General features: G+C 39.6%; 1 protein-coding gene across 6 annotated transcripts in view; it reads left to right on the top strand.

Moving 5' to 3' along the window:
• Positions 1–21,126, top strand: part of DZANK1 (double zinc ribbon and ankyrin repeat domains 1) — a 92,567-nt gene that overhangs the window by 11,068 nt on the left and 60,373 nt on the right. For 5 of the 6 annotated variants that reach the window (XM_087445661.1, XM_087445662.1, XM_087445663.1 and 2 more), the window contains 4 exons: positions 4,345–4,459; positions 5,920–6,016; positions 6,987–7,111; positions 12,281–12,366. In XM_087445661.1, the coding sequence (XP_087301787.1) occupies positions 4,345–4,459; positions 5,920–6,016; positions 6,987–7,111; positions 12,281–12,366 (423 nt within the window). The remainder of the gene's footprint in view (positions 1–4,344; positions 4,460–5,919; positions 6,017–6,986; positions 7,112–12,280; positions 12,367–21,126) is intronic. The other variant, XM_014790058.2, reaches the window with a different exon arrangement.

Here is a 21,126-nt window from a genome sequence, read left to right as displayed (position 1 = left end):
GCTAATTCTTTCCTCCATATTGTTGGCTCTGGTGTTTAAGGCTTCCAGATTTGTCTTTATCTCCTCTATTGTGTTTTTCATCTCTAAGATTTCTAATTAGTTTTTTTTTTGTAGTTTCAATCTCTTTTGTGAAGAAACTCCTGATTTCACTGAATTGTCTGTCTGTGTTTTCTTGTATTTCATTCAGCTTTTTTATGATGGCTATTTTGAATTCTCTGTTGTTAAGGTTATACATTTCTGTGCTTTCTGGGTTGACTTCTGGGTGCTTGTCATTTTCCTTATGGTCTGGAGATTTAATGTATTTTTGCATGATGCCTGTCGGTGTTGGCTTATTTTTCCTCATAGTGAAAATATATGGTCGCAGTTTCCTCTTGCTGCCGCTGGGTGGGGGTCAAGGGCTGTGTATTCTGGCCCACCTCAATCTGTGGGTAGTCTTGTTGGCCCCTGGCTGATCTATGGTGTGGCTGAGTGGAGGCTGCTGGGGGGGGAAGCATGGAAACAGCTGGGGCTGGAGCACAGCTAGGCCGAAGCAGCTGGGGCTCGGGTGCAGGTGGGTTGAAGTAGCTGCAGCTGTAGTGCCGCTGGGCCAAAGAAGCTGGAACTGGAGTGCGCTGGGCCAAAGAAGGAAGAGCTGGCGTGCCGCTGGGCCAAAGAAGCTGGAACTGGAGTGCGCTGGGCCAAAGAAGGAAGAGCTGGAGTGCCGCTGGGCCAAAGAAGCTGGAACTGGAGTGCGCTGGGCCAAAGAAGGAAGAGCTGGAGTGCGCTGGGCCAAAGAAGCTGGAACTGGAGTGCGCTGGGCCAAAGAAGGAAGAGCTGGAGTGCGCTGGGCCAAAGAAGGAAGAGCTGGAGTGCCGCTGGGCCAAAGAAGGAAGAGCTGGAGTGCCGCTGGGCCAAAGAAGGAAGAGCTGGAGTGCCGCTGGGCCAAAGAAGCTGGAACTGGAGCGCGCTGGGCCGAAGTCGCTGGTGCCAAGTCAGCTGGAGCCTGCGCACAGGCCAAGCCGAAGCAGCTCCTTCCAGTTACTCTGGCGATTCCAGCACCTCAGTCCTCGGGTGTACGGCTGCGTGGGTGCCTCAGACGTCCCCTGTGTTGTGTGAATAGCTTCTGTTGGAATATGAATGTCCTTTTTGTTGTGTCTTAGAGGGGGAGAGTTCATTGGGGAAGCTCACTCCACCATGATGCTGATGTCACTTAAAATTTCATATTGTTTAATGTTAAACATTTCTCAACTGCTTTGGAATTGATGTTTATGCATTTCTGAGTATTTACCTAATCAAAGAATTTAAAGCATTTTAGGACATTGATTTACTTAAACGTTCAAAAATTTTAGGGGCTGGCCCGGTGGCGCAAGTGGTTAAGTGCGCGCGCTCCGCTGCAGCGGCCCGGGGTTCGCTGGTTCGGACCCCAGGCGCGCACCGACGCACCACTTGGCAAGCCATGCTGTGGCAGCGTCCCATATAAAGTGGAGGAAGATGGGCGTGGATGTTAGCCCAGGGCCAGACTTGCTCAGCAAAAAAAAAAGAAAAAAAAAGAGGAGGATTGGCAGATGTTAGCTCAGGGCTGATCTTCCTCAAAAAAAAAAATTTTTTTTTAAATTAAAAAAAAAACACAAAAATTTTAAGAAATATAAAAAACTGTCATGGAAAAAATTTGAGAAATTGCAAAAGAAATGCTAATGAAACAGATAAAATGTATCAAAGACCAATATAGAAATCAATAAGAGCAAAGCAGACAAAGAACACTAAAGAAAGAAGACAACTGGAAATGTTAAAAGTATCAAGTGCCTGGACAGATGAAACAGAATCACCTGTGTTCCAGCTATGAGATTTCAATACAAATTAGTGGGGTGAGAGTTAAACATATCAAGTAAATACACCAAGCGTGGTCATGATGATATGGCAGAGGCTGCTGGCTGTCCCTCAATGTCTGTGTTTCCCTTTTTCTTGAATAATAGAGCCCATGATTTTTATCTAGACACAGGGTTGCCAAGAAGAATGATATTTCCCAATCCTCCTTGCAGCTAGTGAGAGCCATGTCACCAGGTGTGACCACTGGGATGTATGTGGAAGTGACATGTGCCCCTTTTGGATTATGCACTTGAAGGGATGGGGTGGACCCTGCTTCCTGCTGGCGGGAATGATCATCAGCCCTGTTGGATCATGAGGACAAGGGCAATGTCCTAGGGATGGTGGAGCAACAAGGTAGAAACTTGACACCACGCTCCCATCACCGTGGCACCTCTGTACCAGGGACTCATTATACCCTGTTGCTTCTCTCTTGTGTAAGCCACTATTGTTTTGGTTCTGTGTTAAAAGAGCCAAGCCTATATCCTAATACACTAGAGACATCTCAAGCAAATACCTTCAGAGATCATGATCAAGAGTACAGGTGATCAAAAAAGGCCAATAATATCAGATGTTGATGAGTATGTGGAGAAACTGGAACCCTCAGATAATGTTGGTGGGAATGTAAAATGGAACAACTACAGTTTAGCAGTTTCTAAAGGTTAAACATGCTTACCATATAACCCGGCAATTCCACTTTGTGTATCTATCCAAGAGAAGTAAAATGTCCACATGAAGACTGTTGTGTGTGGCTCTCAGCCTATTGATAACCAATATTGTGTCTGGACCAGCCCTTGTGATTCTTAATTATTATCGCAAGATGCCCTCAGTAATAACCATCAGGAAACTTTGAAAGAGACAAGATTTATTACTTACAGGTCCTGATAATTTCATGGCACAGCTGGGACCACACAGTGTAGTTGCAAGTAGAGAGAGAGCAAGCACGCGTGCGTGAGCCTGGGGTTCTGCTTTCATTGGGGTACAGGGTGGGTCTTGGGTTTCATGGACTCACTCTTTACTGGTGAATTTAGAACATGAGAGTGGGAATTTAAAGCATAGGAAAAGGGCCGGCCCCGTGGCTTAGTGGTTAAGTGCGCCCGCTCCGCTGCTGGCGGCCTGGGTTCGGTCCTGGGCGCACACCTACGCACCGCTTCTCCGGCCATGCTGAGGCCGTGTCCCACATACAGCAACTAGAAGGATGTGCAGCTATGACATACAACTATCTACTGGGGCTTTGGGGGAATAAATGAATAAAGAAAATTATTAAAAAAAAAAATAAAAAATAAAGCATAGGAAGAGGAAAAACAAGCAGCCCAAATGGTGTTATTGAAACCAAACAGGATCTCTAAAACAAAGAAGCCTGGGTGAGGGGGAGGGGAGGCGGTCTGGCTCCTAATCTAGTTATGTGGCTGGCAATGTGTTTGAGATAGCCATCTTTGAAATGGATGCCTCTATGAAGTGGATGTCTCAGCAATCAAAGCGGAAGTCAGGCACTTGCATTACAAAAAAGAGAAAACCCAACTGTCAGGGCTTATATGTAAATATAAAGACTTATATGTGAATGCTCAGCAGCATTATTCACAGTTGTGCAAAACTGGGAAAAATCCAAATAACCATCAACTGGGGAATGGATAAACAAACTGTGATACATCCACAAAATGGAATACTATGGTACAGCTGGGGTAAGGAAAATTCCCTTGACTCACATGGAATGATATATAGGTAACCCCATTCTTTGTTTTAGAATAGTTTGAGGCTTAAGGTATGAAATCTTTATGGTGAGTGTGGCAAATAGTCTCCAAAAATGGACCCCCCATGAACCATGCCTTCCAGTGTAGCCCCTCGCTTGAATCTGGGCTGGCCCTATGACTTACTTTTGACCAATAGAATGCTTCAGAAATGACGCTAAGACTAGATCACAAGAAGTGTGATCATAAACACTGGGGGAAGCCAGGCACCCTGTAGGAAGTTTGACTTCCCTGAGGCTTCCATATTGTGAGGAAGCCCAAGCTAACCACATGGAGAGGGAGGGAGAAAGGAAGAGACAGAGAGACAGAGAGAAAGACAGATAGGCAGACAGACTGAGAGAGATGTCTGGCGAGCCCCCAGCTGTTCCAGTTATCCCAGCCTAGGCTCTGAATATGAGGCAAGAAACCATTTTGGACATCCAACCAAGTTCATCTTTCAGCTGACTCCAGCCCCAGCTGACTCCTGACTGCAGCCACGTAAGAGATCACAAAGGAGAGCTGTCCAGCTGAGCGTGGTTAACCTACAGATGTGTGTTTTAAGACACTACGTTTTGAAGTGGTTTGTTACATAAAAATAGATACACTAAATGAGAATAAGGTAAGGAAAGACTATAGAAGCTGTGTTTTGATTTCTCCCATTTAAAATATAACAAATTTAGTAGCCAGACTAAGGGACTTTAATAGAGTCATCTTAATTGCTAGCTGCCTTTTTTCGAATCTTTCTGTAACACAGACTTTTTAAAATAATTTTCAGAGACTGCCGACAGAGTGGCGTTGTAACAAAGGTGTTCCAGGTGGACTATGAACCACCAAATACAGTTTCTTCAGAAGACAATATTGGAAATGTTCTCAAAGATTCTTCAAAGCAGGCAAGTAATGAAACTATAATATATTCGGAGAGTCATACCACATTCTTAGTTTCTTCTTTCTCAGAGGTCACGTCTTCCCTTTCATTTTCTCACCACAGTCATTCTCCCCACAGTCAGGCCCTCATAATTGAGGTCAGTATCAACCATTGCAAGGTATCTTCACTGATTTCCCACCCTTTGGTCAGTCCCTCCTCCACCCTGCCCCTTAGAAATTCCTGCCTAGTATCCCTGCTTATGCTCCAGTGTCTTCAATGACTTCCCCTTACCTATTGAAGAAAGCAGAAACCTTTAGCCTGGCATCCCAAGTGATTGGTTTCTGTCCTCAGTCATCCTCTCTTGCTTTGTGACTCCCGTATATATACTCCAGCCAAACTAAACTGTGTATGCTGTGTTCCACCACTGCTCCTCTAGCACCCAGGCCTTCTCCTTTTATAAAACGCTTTGAATATGTGATTACTTTGCTTCTTGTCTGTCTTCTCCATGCACTGTAAGCTCCAAGGTGGCAGAGAGCATGTCTGCCGTACTTGATGCCTTGCACGGGACAGGTAGGAAAGGGCGGTGAGTGTATCTTTGTGGAATAGATGCGTCAGACCAGTAGAAGCCCTCAGTGGGCATAGCCTTCCTTTATGTTGAAATCTTCATTCCCAAATGGCTGCAAAGCCTCACTTCTTTGGAGAATGAACTAGAGCTATCTAAAAATGATGTTTGGAACTTCAGTCCCTGGATTTTGGGCATCAGTGAGATATATCCAAGGGCCAGAGGATGGGCCAGCCCATGGTAAGGCAACCAACCAAAAACTCATTCATGGAGGTCTTGTTGGGGGTGACAGGGGAAGTTTTTTTGGGAGTCCCTTCAGCCCAATTGTGGACCAGAGGCCAGAGGGGAGGCTGTGGGACCAAAGCAGTGGGTGCAGGCATAGTGTGGGGCTCAAGTATGATCAGGGCAGGGATCTACACTGAGCAGGTGCAGCCAGCAGAGAGGCTGAGCCTACGTGTATCAGCAGGTCCTCCGGCTTGAATCAGGCATAAGGGACTGAGTCCAGAGAGAAGAAAGTCCAGAGAGGAGAGTGTTTAAGGACTGTGTGTGTGTAGGTAGTGTACATAAGTCCTATCTTGGTCTGACCCCAACTTTTCTTTGCTCCCTGGATCTGGTGATCCCACTGTTATTACTCAGACTCCCATGATTGCAACATCCTGCCTACATGTGCTGCTACCTGCCTCTGGTCTTGACTGCTTGACCTGGTGGGGCTTACCAAGCAGACATGCTGGCAACTAGCAGCCCACATACAAAGCTGTGTGTTTCCAGAGTAAAGTGAGACAGAGGTCTCTTTGTAAAAACTATTGCAAACCCTTTCAAGTAAGAAGTGCATGCTATGGCACTGTCTCCACCATGGAACTTTTAATTTTCGTATTTGAAATGGGCACAATCAAGTGATTCACATGCAATCTCTTTATTCCTAGGAATTGAAAAATGGATTTGTTGGGGCAAAACTAAGGAAGAAATATAAGAATGCTGAAAATAAACTGTGTTGGAATGTTAACCTTAGCAAGTTTCCAGGTATGATGTGACTAAACGAAGGTAAGATTTAGTATTCTAAACCACCAAACAGATTCTCTGCTTATTTTCTTGTCCTCAGAAAGGTTGGAATAAGAAACACTGGAACAGGAAAGTAAGTTATAATTTGAGTTTTAGTGCTATCTTAGCTAACAGCTTAAGACCATGAGGAATAATCAAGCAGTCCAACAAAGTCAGATCGACTTTGCACCGAGGGAGACCACATACCAGAGGAACCATGGGCCATCTCATTAAAGAAAGGAAAAGATACAGTTGTAGGGTTTGGGGGAAGTATGGAGCTTGGGTGAAATTTTAATGCAAGTAGAGTTTTGATAGGCTCAAAGCAAAGCAGGGCTGTGCGTTAAGTGGTCACCATCAGGTATGGAGTGCAGAGGGGCCCAGGGTTCTGTTACCTTGGAAACTGCAAAGATAAATATGGAATGTTGTGCTCATTAGCCTGTCTCTGAAGCTCTGCACTAAGGTTGGAAACTGAGGCTGCTTCTCTATGTCAGAGTGACTTAGGTCCTCCAGGCAATTGTTGGATGTTTCATTCTAACAGGATTTCAAACAGCAGAGTTTCTGATAATCTGATTTTAGAGAACAAAGTTTCTTGGCAAGTAAGAAACAATAGTCATGCAAGGGGAGGGCTGTTATGACATTTTACAGCTGAAATGTGTCTTGGGGAGAAATGATGTTTTCTGTTAACCTTGCAATTGGATTTATCTGTCTTCCCAGCCTGATAGGGAATGTTGTGGAATGTAGCAGGGCAGATTTTAATTTTCTCAGTCTGGGCTAATTTTTTCTTTGTCAGTGCTAATTCAACTGAGTGGGGGCTTCTTTATATAATTACTACTTTAGGGAAAGAATGGGATGACAGTGTTCCTTATTAACAGTTTTCCAACTATGAATACATATTTGCATGATTATGTATATAATTGCTGTTCACAGAACGGTGTTTTTGATATAATTGTAGACCTCAACTTAGATGAAAGAGCTGACCCTAAAACTCTGAAATATCTTTGCTTCTCAGCGAGTCCACTGGAAACCCCAGCTTACCATGAAGAATCAGGTTCTAGACCACCTACCCACCAGTCCCAGGTAACTTCTAAGGAAAATCTTTAGGGTACTAAATACCTACTATATTTTTAATGCTTCCCATGAAATATTTTAAGGAAGTGTCCCCTGCCTTTTCACCCTGTGCCAGGCACTGTTCCCGTGCTGGGAATACTGTGTTGGACGAGAAAGGCCCCTGTGTTCATGGAGCTCACGTTTTATTAGGGGTGGGGGCTGGCAGATAATAAACATGTAAATAATCAAAGAAAAAATTTAAAATAGTGATGTGTTGTTAAAAAGATAAAACTGGGTAATGGGATAGAGCAGTGGTTCTCAAACGGTGGTCCCCAGACCAGTAGCATCAGCATCACATGGGAGCTTATTAGAAATGCAAATCCTCAGGCCCCACCCCAGACCTACTGATTCAGGGACTCTTGGGGTGGGCCCAATAATCTGTTTTAATTGTTCCTTCTTCTGATGCCCACTCAAATTTGAGAACCCCTGGGATGGAGAATGATCATGGAGGAAAAACAATGTTCTAATTCAGGGTGATAAGAGAGGGCTTCCTTGAAAAGGCGGCATTTGAATTGAACCTTCAAGATGAACAGAAGTGAGTCCTGCAAAGATCTTAGCAGCAGTAACAACAAGGAGCACAAAGTGAGGGATCGCAAGGAGGCTGGTATGGATGGAGCGTGGTGAACAAGGTAGGAGATGAGGTAGGAGAGTTAGGCTGGGGCCAGAGCACAGAGAGCTGTGGTTCTCAAACATCGCTGCATATTAGAATCACCTGAGGGGCTTCACAACAATCCTGGGACCCCAACCTCAGAAATTCTGATTTAATTGGTCTGGTATGGGGTTTAGGCATGGTTTTATTTTTTTAGTTCACCCACAAGTGATTCTTATGGGCAGACATGGTTGGTAATCACAGATGCTACAGTGAGTCTCATTGTAAAGAGTTTGGCATCTAATTGTAAAGGGAATCCATTTGGAGGGTAAGACGTGATCTCATTTATGTTTAAAAGTTTTCTCTTTGGCCATCGTATGGAGATTAGGCTGTAGAGAAGAGGGAAATATCATTTAGGACGTTTAAGTGGTGAGGATAGGAGGGGGGTGGGAATCCAGATATGTTTTGGAGGTAGAGCCAACAGATTTGGCTGAGGGATCAGATGGATGGGATGAGGAAAAAGGAGGAGCCAAGGATGACTCTCAGGGTTCTGACCTGAGCATCTGGAGATGATGGTATCACTAATGAGATGGGGAAGACCAGGGAGGAGCAGGTGTTCAACGGCTCATTAGACATTCAGGTGGAGGTGTTAAGTCGACTGTTGGACGTGCAAGTTCTAACTCAGGGGAGAGGTCAGGGCTAGAGAAATATATTTAGCAATATTCAATATACCAGGTAGTATTTAAAGCTTGGGTCTGAATGAGATCACTTGCCAGTGGTGTACAGAAAATGAAGAGAAGATGGCACAAGACAAAATCCTTGACTTAGAGGTTGAGCAGAAGAGGAAGAGCCTGAGAAATAGGAAGAAAGCCAAAAAAAAAAAAAAAAAAAAAATGTGGTGCGATAGAAGCCAAGAGAAGAAAGAGTTTCAAGGAGAAGGCGGTGGTCATCTATGTCAGATGTTACTAAGGATTCAAATTAGACAAGGACGGGGACTTGCCTGTTGGATTTGACAAGTTGGAGGTGATTTACAACCTAAATAAAAGCCATATCAATGCATTCTTACTATATAACACAAGAAAGATGCCCTTATACTAGTTGCTGCCTCCTCCTACTATTATAGTACTTTTATTTCTCAATGTTTATAAAATCCAGTTTAGAATATTGGCATCTAAGGGCAACTCAGGAGCGCTTGCTCTTTTCCTGCAGTCTGAGCCCCAAGTAGAGCATACCTGGAGTCACAGTTTCTATCCAACCACAACTGGTTCTTGTGTACCCGTGATTCTAAGGCTGCTTGCACTTATCATCAAGTGTAAAGGAGGTTAAAAGCATGGTTCCCACACCTGGTTGCACATCAGAATCGTCTGGGTAGAACTTGAAATATATATATATATATATATATAGATTCCCAGCTACCCTCTCCTGCAATCCTCCTAGATAATCTGAGTCCCTAAGGCTGGATGGAGTCCATCAGCCTGGATGGAGTCCGTGGATGATTTTGATAATCAGCCCAGTCTGAGAATCACTGGCTTAAAAGACCAGCTATCCTTATCCAGAGGTTAAGCCCTTTCCTTCATTTCCAATCTCTAATTCTGTGGTGTAACTCTGCCTGACCTCCTGGATTCTTCCATCTGCCCACCTGCTATATTTTCTGGAGGACCACAAAGCCCAGGACAGAGGAACACAGACCTAGAAAGACCTGCTTGCAAATCTCACTAAACAAAAAGACAACCATCCCTGCAATAGAATATTGCCCTTTGCAGTCTTCTGGAAAGAATGATTACCAAATAGGCTAATGAGCACACTCAGCTCCTGTGAGCAATGCTCACCAGTGTACCCCAAAAAAGAATACTGCTTTTGAGATAAAAAAGCATCATTTTGAAGAATGAATGGTATATGACAAAACACAATCATAACTATTTTCAGAGAAACGGTCTCATGTGACCTTAATTATCTGTAATATATCTAGAAAGAATTATTTTCTTTGTGCATAGGTATTTGGATTACCTTGCCCACCTACTTATTTTAGAGTTGTGTTTCCAAGGGGAAGATAGAGTAAAAAATACATAAAGATTCCAAGATTTAGAATCCTAAAAAACTGGGAACATGGGGACAAGTTTGGGGAATTTGACTAGAGTTCAGAGGACCAATGAGGCCAGAAAAGGACCACAAAACTTTTATCTTCCACTCTTTTTCCTCGTATTGGTAAGAGCTACTTCTCAATATTCCAGCTCAATCCCATCTGAAGCATACTTCAGCAAACATCAGAATTGATAATGCTAGTGGGCGGTACAACATGTCAACAACCACCAGGGAGACAGGATATCTCAGAGCTAAGCTTCTGGCCTAGGGGCACTGTCAGGGGCTAGGCAGCAGAGTAAATGTGTGGTACAGCCTGGGTGGGAGATAAATGACAGCTGACACCTGCCTTTAGTGTCAGGGCACAAGAGTTGGGGGTTCTCTGGCCATGTGGAATGCCCTGCCAGCTGAAGGGGTCATCTCGACTCAGCTCCAAATAACATTGATAAGAACGCCTCCAGGCTCAGAGTTGCCACATCTATGAATTTGCAAGAGAAGGAAGAAACCTGCCTCTTTATGTGTTATAACCTAATTTTAACCTTTAAAATTAATTAAAAATTTGAAACACAGTGTGGGCCAATATGTATAGGCCAAATGAAACTCAGTGGCAGGCCGGATTTGGGCAGTAGACCACCCCTTTGCGACTTCTGGTCTAGGCCATATTGGATCTGACCCAGAAGCAACTAAAAACCTCTGACTGCTCTTCATTGCCTGCAGCATAAAGTCTGGAGTCCTAAGCTCAGCCCACAGGCATTGTGGTAGATAGGGTGTGTACTGGGGTCAGATGTGTGATAGTAGACATATTGTTGACTTGACCTCAGGTGAGTGACTGCGACTTTCTGAGCCTCACCATCCTCATCTCAAAAATGAGGATTATATGTGCCTCTTGATATGCTGCACTGAGATGGACACAGTATCATTTCTCTGGTATTTGTGCCGAAATATGTGACTGAATCCAGTCATGAGGAAACATCAGACAAAACCAAATTGAAGGAGAGTCTACAAATTAATTGACCTTGCTACTCCTCAAAAATGTCAAGATCATGAAAGATAAAGACAGACTGAGAAACTATTCCAGATTAAAGGAGACAACTAAATGAGAAGTGTGATACTGGACTGGATCCTAGACCAGGAAAAAAATACAGCGTGAAGGACATCATTGGCACAATTAACAAAATTTGAATAAAGATCTGTGGGTTAGATAATAGTTTTGTATCACTGTTAGTTTTCCTGGTTTTGAGAATTGCACTGTTGGGTAAGAGGACATCCTTGTTCTTAGCAAATGCACACTGCAGTATTTAGAGACAGAGGGGCATCATGACTGCAGCTTATTCTCATGTGATTGAGAGAGAGAGAATGAAAGCTTTTGGGGCAAAATGTTAATGTGAACAATTGGTTGAGGTCCATATATAGGAGTAATTTGTACTATCCTTGCAACTTTTCTGTAAATTTGAAATTATATCAAAAGAAAATGTTACAAAAATAAAATGGGGATAATATTACCTACCTCGTCAGGTCATTGTGAAGTGTCAAGGAGATAATGGCTACAAAATGCCAGGCGCATTTTACTACTGTCAGACCCTCCATAAGTGTTAGCTTCTCCTCTTCCTGTTCCTTCTCCACCCTTCCTTTCTGTCCCATTCTCCTGCCACTCGGACTGCTAGACCATGTCAAACCACCCAAGTCCCGAGACAGGCCATGCACTGTCCTGCCTCTGTGTCTTTGCACATGAGTTTCCTCTACTAAGAATGCCCTTTGTCCTTCTGTCCACTGGACAAGCTTTTCCTTACTCTCCCAAGCCCGGCTCAGATGTTACTGCCCTGGGGAGCCCTTCTCCCCTGGAGCAAGTGCGTGTGATTATTCCCTCCTCTGGGTTCCCATGGGACCTGACACAATTGTGTTACCGCCCCTACCCACTGTGTTTCAGTGTTGTGCGTGTACACCAGTTCAGCTCCTTGAGGGCGGGGACCATGTGGTATTTAGCTTTGTCCCCCTCCCTGCGTCAAACACCGTGCCTGGTGCAAAGCTGGTGGTCAAATAAAAATATGTCAGTGAGTTAAGTGTCTCTGGATAAATAGATATTGCTGTGTTTGTTCTTTCAGGGGAGTCTTTTTGAGTTTCCTGGGGATGTAATCTTTGAGAAAAATGGATACTAACTTAAGTTTTTGAATTCTAAAATCTGGCCTGTCTGATGGTAAATTCAGATATGTTTTCTTATAAACTCTTGTTTTTAATGAAATACACACATCTGATTATGAATAGCACTTTAATTTTTTAATGTTGGGTAGTGGAGTAATAACTAATTACTTAACGACTTTCCCCATCATGGTTTTTAAAGGATGAATTCTGGATAATAAAACAAAACATTAAAAGATGAATTCTGGGTAAGACAAAACATTAAGATGAATTTTTAATGAAATTTTACTGTCCCATAGCTTTTGCCTTGATTTTATATACATTCTTAATTTTAGTTCCCTGGTTTTGCAAACATAACTGGCCAGAAGAGTTTGACAAGCACAGAGATCATGCGAATTCAAAGGGAGACAGACTTTCTCAAGTAAGTATCACATTCTCTGTACTATTTCTTAAATCCTGCTAACACTTTGTGACCAAAAAGAATTTAAGGATGGGGCATAACAATGGTTTTGCCCACTCCTAGCTGTTTTTTACTAAACTTTTACAGATTTTACAGGTATAATTTGCATACAATAAACTGCACCTATTTAAAGAGTACAGTTGACATATGTCTGTAACCTTGAAACTATCACCACATTCAAGAAAATGAACAAATCCATCACCTCCACAAGTTTCCTACACTGTACCATTTTGAAATCCCTTCCATCTGCCCCTCCCCATCTCCAGGCAACTGTTGATCTGCTTCTTGTCACTATAGCTTACTTTGCACCTGATTCCAAACATAAATGGCATAATTCAGTATGTACTGTTTTTTGCCAGGCTTCTTTCTTTCTTTTTTTTTGGTGGCTTGATGAGTGGTGTGTCGGTGGCTTGATGGCTTGTTGAGCGGTGTGTATGTCTGTGCCTGGGATCCGAACCCACGAACCCTGGGCCGCTGAAGCGGAGCGAGTGAACTTTACCACTATGCCACCAGGCCAGCCCCTGCCAGGCTTCTTTCACTCCTCCTAATTATTTTGAGATTCATGCATGTTGCATGTATCAGATGTTTATTTCTTTTTATCACTGAATAGAATTCCATTGTATGGATGCATCACAATTTGTTTATCCAGTCACCTATTGATGGACATCTGAGTTGTTTCCAGGTTTTGGCTATTACAGGTAAAGTTCTTATGAACATTTGTTCACAATGTTGTACACATTTGTACACAGTTGTGGTATGCACATATACTTTCATTTCCCTTAGGTAAATAGGAGTGGAATGCCTGGGTCATATGATTGGTGTATGTTTAACTTTTTTAAGAGACTGCCAAACTGTTTTCCAACGAGGTTGTATCATTTTATATTCCCACCAGCAGTGTATGAGAGTTACAGTTCTTCCACATCCTCACCAACACTTTTATTTTTATTTTTGGCCATTCTAGTGAGATGGCTGTGGTGGTTTTAATTTGCATTTCTTTAGTGACTAAGATTTTGAGCATCTTTAAATGTGCTTGTTTGCCATCCACACATCTTCTTTGGGAAAATGTTCAAACTTTTTGCCCTTTTTAAAAATTGGGTTCTGTATCTTGTTATAGAGTTATACATATTCTCTTTTGTTAGATATATGCTTGCAAATATTTTCTCCTAGTCTTTAGCTTTTCGTTTCTTATCAAAGTGTTTTTTTGAAGAGCTAAAGTTTTTACTTTTGATGAAATCTGATGTATTTTTCTTTTATACTTCATGCTTATTTTGACATATTTAAGAAATCTTTTCCAAACCCAAGACATATCCCACTCACTAAGATTTTTCTCCTACGTTTTTTTCTAGAAGTTTTGTCTCTTACATTTAGGTCTATAATTCATATTTAGTCAACTTGTCAACATCTGCAAAATGTCTGCTAGAGCTTTGATTTGGATTGCATGAGTCTGTGTATTAATTTAGGGCAATTTGACCTATTAACAATATTGAGTCTTTATACTCCAGGGAAATGAAGTATCTCATCATTTGTTTAGATCTTCCTTAATTTCTTTCAGCAATGTTGTGTAGTTTTCAGTGCACAGGTTTTACATATCTTTTGTCAAATTTATCACTAAATATTTCATGTTTTTCTCATGCTATCATAAATGGTATTCTTTTAAAATTTAAACTTCTGATTATTTGTTGCTAGAATATAAAATACAATTGATTTTTGTGTAGTGGTCTTATATCCTGGAACCTAACTGAACTCACTTATTCTTTTACCTTTTTTGGTAGGTTCCATGGAATTGCCGATGTGGATAGTCAGGTCACCTGCAAATAGACAGTTTTACTTCCTCATTTCCTGTATGAATCCCTTTTCTTTCTTTTTCTTGACTTGTTGCATTGGCCAAAACTTCCAGTGAATTTGGAATAGACGTGGTGAAAGTGGACATCCTTGCCTTATTCCTGAACCTAGGGAGAAAGCATTCCATTTCTCAATGTTAAATATGATATTACTATAGATATTGTGTTGACCTTTCAGATTGGGGAAATTTTCTCCTATTCCTAGTTTGCTGAGGGTTTTTTTTTTTTAATCAGGACTAGATGTTGGATTTTGTCCAAAGCATTTTTTCCATCTATTAAAAGATCATATGCCTTTTCTTTTTCTGTTCATATGGTGAATTACAATGATTGATTTTCCAGTTTTGAATCAACCAGGCATTTCCGAGATAAATCCCACCTGAAGTATTATCTATTTTATATAATGTTTAATTTGATTTGCTAAAATGTAAAGAGTTTTTTGCATGTATGTGCATGAGGGATATTGGTTTGTAGTTTTCTTGTGTTCTGATGTCTTTGGTTTAGTATCAGGATAATTCTGGCCTCATAAAATGAGTTGGGAAGTATTCTTTTTTCTTCAGTTTTCTGAAAGAGTTTCTGTAGAATTGATATTATTTCTTCATTATATGTTTGGTAGAGTTCACCAGTGAAGGCACTGGGGTCTAGAGCTTTCTTTTAAGAAAGATTTTAAACTACACATTCAATTTCTTTAATAGATATAAGTCCATTCGGGTTTATCTATTTCTTTTTGAGTGAAACTTGAGTTTCATTTGCTCTTCTTTTCCTAATTTCTTTAATGTGCAAGAGAAAGTCATTTCTTTGAAGGCTTTCTTCAGTTCTAATATAGCCATTTAGAACTCTAATATGTAGGCATTTCCTCCTGAGTACTGCTTTGGCTGCAGCCCCCCAATTTTCATATGTTATGCTTTCTATTTAGTTCAGTTTAAACTGTTTCTAACCACCATTGTTATTTCTTTTTTGACCCGTGGGTTATTTGGAAGTGTTTTGTTAAATTTCCAAATGTTTGGAGATTTTCTTTATATCTTCTGGCATTTATTTCAAATTTAATCTCTTTTTGGTCAGAGAACCTATATTGTATGATTTGATTGGTAAATGTTCCATGTGCTCTTGGAGAGAAGGGTGTTTTGCTCGAGTGAGTGTTCTATAAATGTCAGTGAGGTTAAGTTGGTTGATAGTATTATTTAATACTGATTTTCTGTCTATTGTTTAATCAATTATTGAGAAAGTTATGTTGAAATCTCTGACTATAGTTATGAATTTGTCTACTTATCTTTGCATTTCTATTGGTTTTTGCTTCATGTACTTTGAAACTCCTTTATTAAGTGCATAAACTTTTTGGATTCTTATGTCCTCTTCCTAAATCAACTCCTTTATCATTATGAAATACCCTTCTTTAACTCTGGCAGTATTCTTTGCTCTAGAAATCTATTTCATCTGATATTACTGTAGCCACTTCTGCTTTCTTTTGATGTGTTTGCATGGTATATCTTTTTTCACTCTTAACCTATTAGTGTTTCTCTATTTAAAGTTGGCTTCTTTTCAACATCATATAGTTGGGTCTTGCTTTTTAAAAAACTCTGACAATCTCTGCATTTTAATTGGTGTGTTGAGAGTATTTATATTTATTCTGATTATTGATATGTTTGAATTTAAATCAACCATTGTGCTATTTGTTTTTCTGTTTTGTCTTATCTATTTTTTGTTGCCCTTTTCTTTTTTTCTGCCTTTTTTGGATTAATTGGGTATGTTTTATGATTCCATTTTATTTTATATCCTTTGTTGGCTTATTAGCTATAACTTTTTTTTGGTGGTTGCTTTAGAGTTTATAGTATACATTTTTAACTTATCACAGTCTATCTTCAAGTAATATTATACCACTTACATAAATAGCATAAGAACCTTATGACAGTATACTTCCAGTAACTGTGTAACAATAGCCTTTGTGCTATTGTGATCATTCATTTTGCTTCTACAAATATTATGAACCCCACAATACATTATTATTTTGATAGAATCAATTATTTTTTGAGGTTCTTTATACTTTTATTGTGGTAAAATATATGTAAATAAAATTCACCATTTTAACAATTTTTATGAATACAATTCAGTGGCATTAAGTACATTCACAGTGTTGTGCAACCATCACTACTGTCCATTTCCAGAACTTTTTCATCTTTCTGAATAGAACTCAGTTCCCATTAAACAATAATTCCCCGTTACCCAATCCCTCCAGCCCCTGGTAACCTCTGTTCTCTTTTCTGTTCCTATGAATTTGCTTATTCTAGTTGCCTCATGTAAATGGAATCAGACAATATTTGTCCTTTTGTGTCTGGCTTAGTTCACTTAGCATAATGTTTTCAAGGTTCCTCCATGTGGTAGCATGTATCAGAATTTCATTCCATATTAAAGATGAATAATATTCCATTGTATATATACCATGTACATATGTATGTATGTATGTATATACATTTATGTATGTATACATATATATGTATACCACATTTTGTTGATCCATTCATCTGTTGATGAACATTTGAGTATTTGGCTATTGTGAATGATGCTGCTATGAACATTGGTGTTCAAATATCTGTTTGAGTCCCTGCTTTCAATTCTTTTGGATGTTTACCTAGGACTAGAATTTCTAGATTATATGGTAATTCTGTTCTAAATTTTTGAGGAACTGACTGTTTTCCACAGAAGCTGCATCATTTTACTTTCCCATCAGAAATGCACAAGGGTTTCAGTTTTTCCATATCCTGGCAAACACTTGTTATTTACTGTTTTTCTAGTAATAGTCATCCTAATAGGTGAAAAGTAGTATTTCATTGTGGTTTTGATTTTCATTTCCCTAATGGCAAGTGTGGTTTTGATTTTCATTTCTCTAATGGCAAGTGATGTTGAGCATCTTTTCATGTACTTTTTGGCCGTTTGTTTGTCTTCCTTGAAGAAATGTCTGTTCAAATCCTTTGCCAATTTTTGACTTGAGTTTTTTTGTTGTTGTTGTTAAGTTGTAGGAGTTCTTTATATATTCTGGATATTAATCCCTTATCAGGTATATGATGTGCACATATTTTCTCCCATTTGTAGGTTGTCTTTTCACTCTCTTGATAGTATCCTTTTATATGCAAAATTTTAAAATTTTGACCAAATCCACTTTATCTATTTTTTAATTTTTTGCCTGTGCTTTTGGTATCATATCCAAGAAATCATTGCCAAATCCAGTGTCATGTAGCTTTTCCCTTATGTATTCTTCTAAGAAATTTATAGATTTGCCTCTTACCTTTAGGTCTTTAATCAATTTTGAGTTAACTTTTGTATATGGTGTAAGGTAGGGGTTCAATTTCATTCTTTTACATGTGGGTATCCAATTTTCCAAGCATCATTGTTGAAAAGACTGTCCTTTCCTCATTGAATGATCTTGGCACCCTTGTCAAAAATCATTTTGCCATATATGCGAGGGTTTATTTCTGGGCTCTCTATTCTATTCCATTGGTCTGTGTGTCTGTCCTTATGCCAGTCCAACATGGCTTTTGTTACTTAGTTTTGTAGTAAGTTTTGAAATCAAGAGTCCTCCAACTCTGTTCTTCTTTTTCAAGACTATTTTGGCAATTTGGGGTCCCTTGAGATTCCATATGAATTTTAGGATGGATTTTTCTTTCTGCAAAAATTGTTGTTAGGATTTTTATAGAGATTTCATTGAATCTGTAGATCACTTTGGGTAGTATTTTCATTTTAACAATATTCTCTTCCAATCCATGAGCACAGAATGTCTTTCCTTTTATTTATGTCTTCTTTAATTCCTTCAGCAAAGCTTTCTAGTTTTCATTGTACATGTCTTTCACCTCCTTGGTTAAATTTGTACCTAAATTATTCCCTGGTTAAAAATATTCCTATTTATGTTTTATGATGCTATCATAAATGGAATTGTTTTCTTAATTTCCTTTTCAAATTGTTTGTGAGAAGACAACTGATTTTTGTGTTGAATTTTTATCCTACCACTTTGCTGAATTCATTTATTAACTCTAACAGTTTTTTTCTGTTAGGTCTTTAGGATTTTCTACATATGAGATCAATATCATCTGTGAACAGAAATAATTTTACTTCTTCCTTTCCAATTTGGATGCCTTTTATTGCTTTTCTTGCCTAATTGCTTTGATTAAAACTTCCAATCCTGTGTTGAATAAGAGTGATGAAAATGGGTATCCTTGTTGTGTTCTTGATCTTAGGGGAAAAGCTTTCAACCTTCTACCATTGAGTATGATGTTAGCTGTGGGTTTTTCATATGTGGTCTTTATCATGTTGAGAATATTTCCTTTTATTCCTACTTTATTGAGTGTTTTTATCATGAAGGAAGGTTGAATTTTATCAATGTTTTTTATGCATCAATTGAGATGATCATGTGGGCTTTTTCCTTCATTCTACTAATCTGTTGTATTACATTGATTTTTGTGTTTTGAACCATACGTGCAGAATGGGAATAAATCCCACTTCGTCATAGTTTATAATCACTTTAATATGCTACAATCAATTATTTTCAAAGAGATTTTAAAAATAAGAAAAAAGATTTTTATGCTTGTTGACATGTTTACTATTTCCAGTGTTATTCTTTCTTTTTTGTAGATCCAGGTTCCTATCTGGTATTTTCCTTGTGCCTGAAGATCTTCCCTTAACATTTCTTGTAGTGCAAATCTGCTAGTGATGAATTCTTTCAGCTTTTGTATGTCTGAAAAAGTCTTTCCTTTCTCTTCATTTTGCTGAGTATAGAATTCTAGGTTGATGGGGGTTTTTTCTTTCATTAAAGATATTGCTCTACTATGTTCTGGCTTGCGTTGTTTCTGATGAGAGTCTATTGTCATTCTTATCTTTGTTCTTTTGTACATAATGTGTCTTCTTTTTCCTGTGGCTACTTTTTAAGACTTTCTCTTTATTATTGGTTTTAGGCAGTTTGCTTATGATCTGCCCTGGTGTAGTTTTCTTCTTATTTCTTGTGCTTAGAGATCATTGAGCTTCTTGGTTCTGTGGGTTCATAGTTTTCATCAAAAATTTTTGTTCATTTTTAAGAAATATTTTTCTGTTCTCTTTTCTCTCTCCTCTCCCTCAGCAACTCTGTATGTATATGAGGCTGCATGATGTTGTCCCAGAGCTTACTGATAGTCTGTTCACTGTTTTTGTCTGTTTTCTCTGTGTCATTCTGAGTAGCTTCTATTATTATACTTCAAAGTCATTAATCTTTTATTCTGCCATATCTAATCTGTTGTTAATGCCATACAGTGTATTTTTCATTTCAGCCATTGTTTTTTTAATCTGTACAGCTTTGATTTGGATCTTTTTTATATCCTCCCTGTCTCTCCTGAGCATGCTTATACTTTCCTCCTTCTTGAATATATGGGATATAGTTATAATAACTATTTTAATGTCCTTGTCAACTAATTCTGTCACCTGGGACATTTCTGAGTCTGTTTTTATTGGTTTATTTTTCTTCTGATTATGAGTTATAATTTTCTGTTTCTTTGCCTGCCTGGTAATTTTTTATTGACTGCTAGGCATTATGAATTTTATCCTGTTGGGTCTTGGGTACTTTTGTATTCCTGTAATGATTCTTGCACTTTGTTCCAGAACAAAGTTACTTGGAAGTTACTTGTAAACAGTTTGATTCTTTCAGTGTTCCTTTTAAGCTTTTGTAGATGGCACAAGAGCAGCGTTCAGTCTAGTGCTACATTTTCCTTACTACTAAAAAAGTTACTCTGCTGAGTACTTCCCCAATGCTCCGTTACGTATAAAGTTTTTACACTTTGGCTCATGTGAACATGAATTTCCCAGACCTGTGTGAGCCCTGGGTATGGTTTCCTCTCTACCCTTTTGGTGCTTTTTTTCCTCTGGCCTTGAGTAGTTTTTTCACACACGTGTACATCATGTTGAAGACTTGAGGGTGACCCTCTGCAAGTTTCTGAAGCTCTGTTCAGCTCTTCTTCAGTATTCTTTCTTCAAAACTCTAGCTGCCTTGACCTCCTCAGACTCCTAGCTCTATGTCATCAATTCAGGGGTTCTCCTCTCTATACCTTGAGACCTCTCTTCTGGCAATAAGCTGGAACAATCATATGGTTCGTGTTGGTTATTTCCTCTTTATCATTGTTCACTGTCCTGCCCTGCCACTTATCCAATGTCTGAAAACTATTGTTTTATATATTTCTTTGTGTGTTTTTGTTGTTGTTGTTTTTGTTATTGTTTCAGGTGAGAGAGTAAATGTGGCCCCTTTCACTTATCTTACCTGGAAGTAAAAGTCCCTCAAGCTGCTTTGAATCCCCCCAAAAGACTTGCTTCAAACCACTTTACCAGGCCGGCCCCATGGCTTAGCGGTTAAATGCGCACACTCCGCTGCTGGCGGCCCCGGTTTGGATCCCGGGCGCGCACCAAGGCACCACTTCTCCGGCCATGCTGAGGCCGTGTCCCACATACAGCAACTAGAAGGATGTGCAGCTATGACATACAACTATCTACTGGGGCTTTGGGGGAAAAAATAAATAAATAAAAATTATAAAAAAAAAACAACAAAAAAACCCACTTTACCTACTGTTTTCCGTAAGTTGAATACCTCTACCCCTTCTCTCTCTGGCAAACTCTTATTCATCCTTTAATATTCAGCTTAAATGTCATGTCTTTTCTGAAGTTTACCTATCCTTTGCCTTCCTTTGATGTTCATAGCACATTTTGAAAACCTCTGTCTTAATGTTTATCATGGTGTATTGCAAGATGTTTTTCTCCCATTGATCTGAGCTCTTCCAGGGTTGGTACCAAGTCTCTTTTCATCCTCTAATGTCCTCAGAGCTGACACTTAGTAGATTCTCAGGGGTTTGTTGAATGAGTGAAAAGATAAGAGCAATGA

This window comes from Ceratotherium simum, chromosome 21 (assembly GCF_057802395.1).
Source record: "Ceratotherium simum simum isolate JZ-2026a chromosome 21, ASM5780239v1, whole genome shotgun sequence".
In the NCBI taxonomy this organism is placed as follows: domain Eukaryota; kingdom Metazoa; phylum Chordata; class Mammalia; order Perissodactyla; family Rhinocerotidae; genus Ceratotherium; species Ceratotherium simum.
Note: the sequence above shows the minus strand (reverse complement) of the source record. Positions and strands in the feature narration are given on the sequence as shown.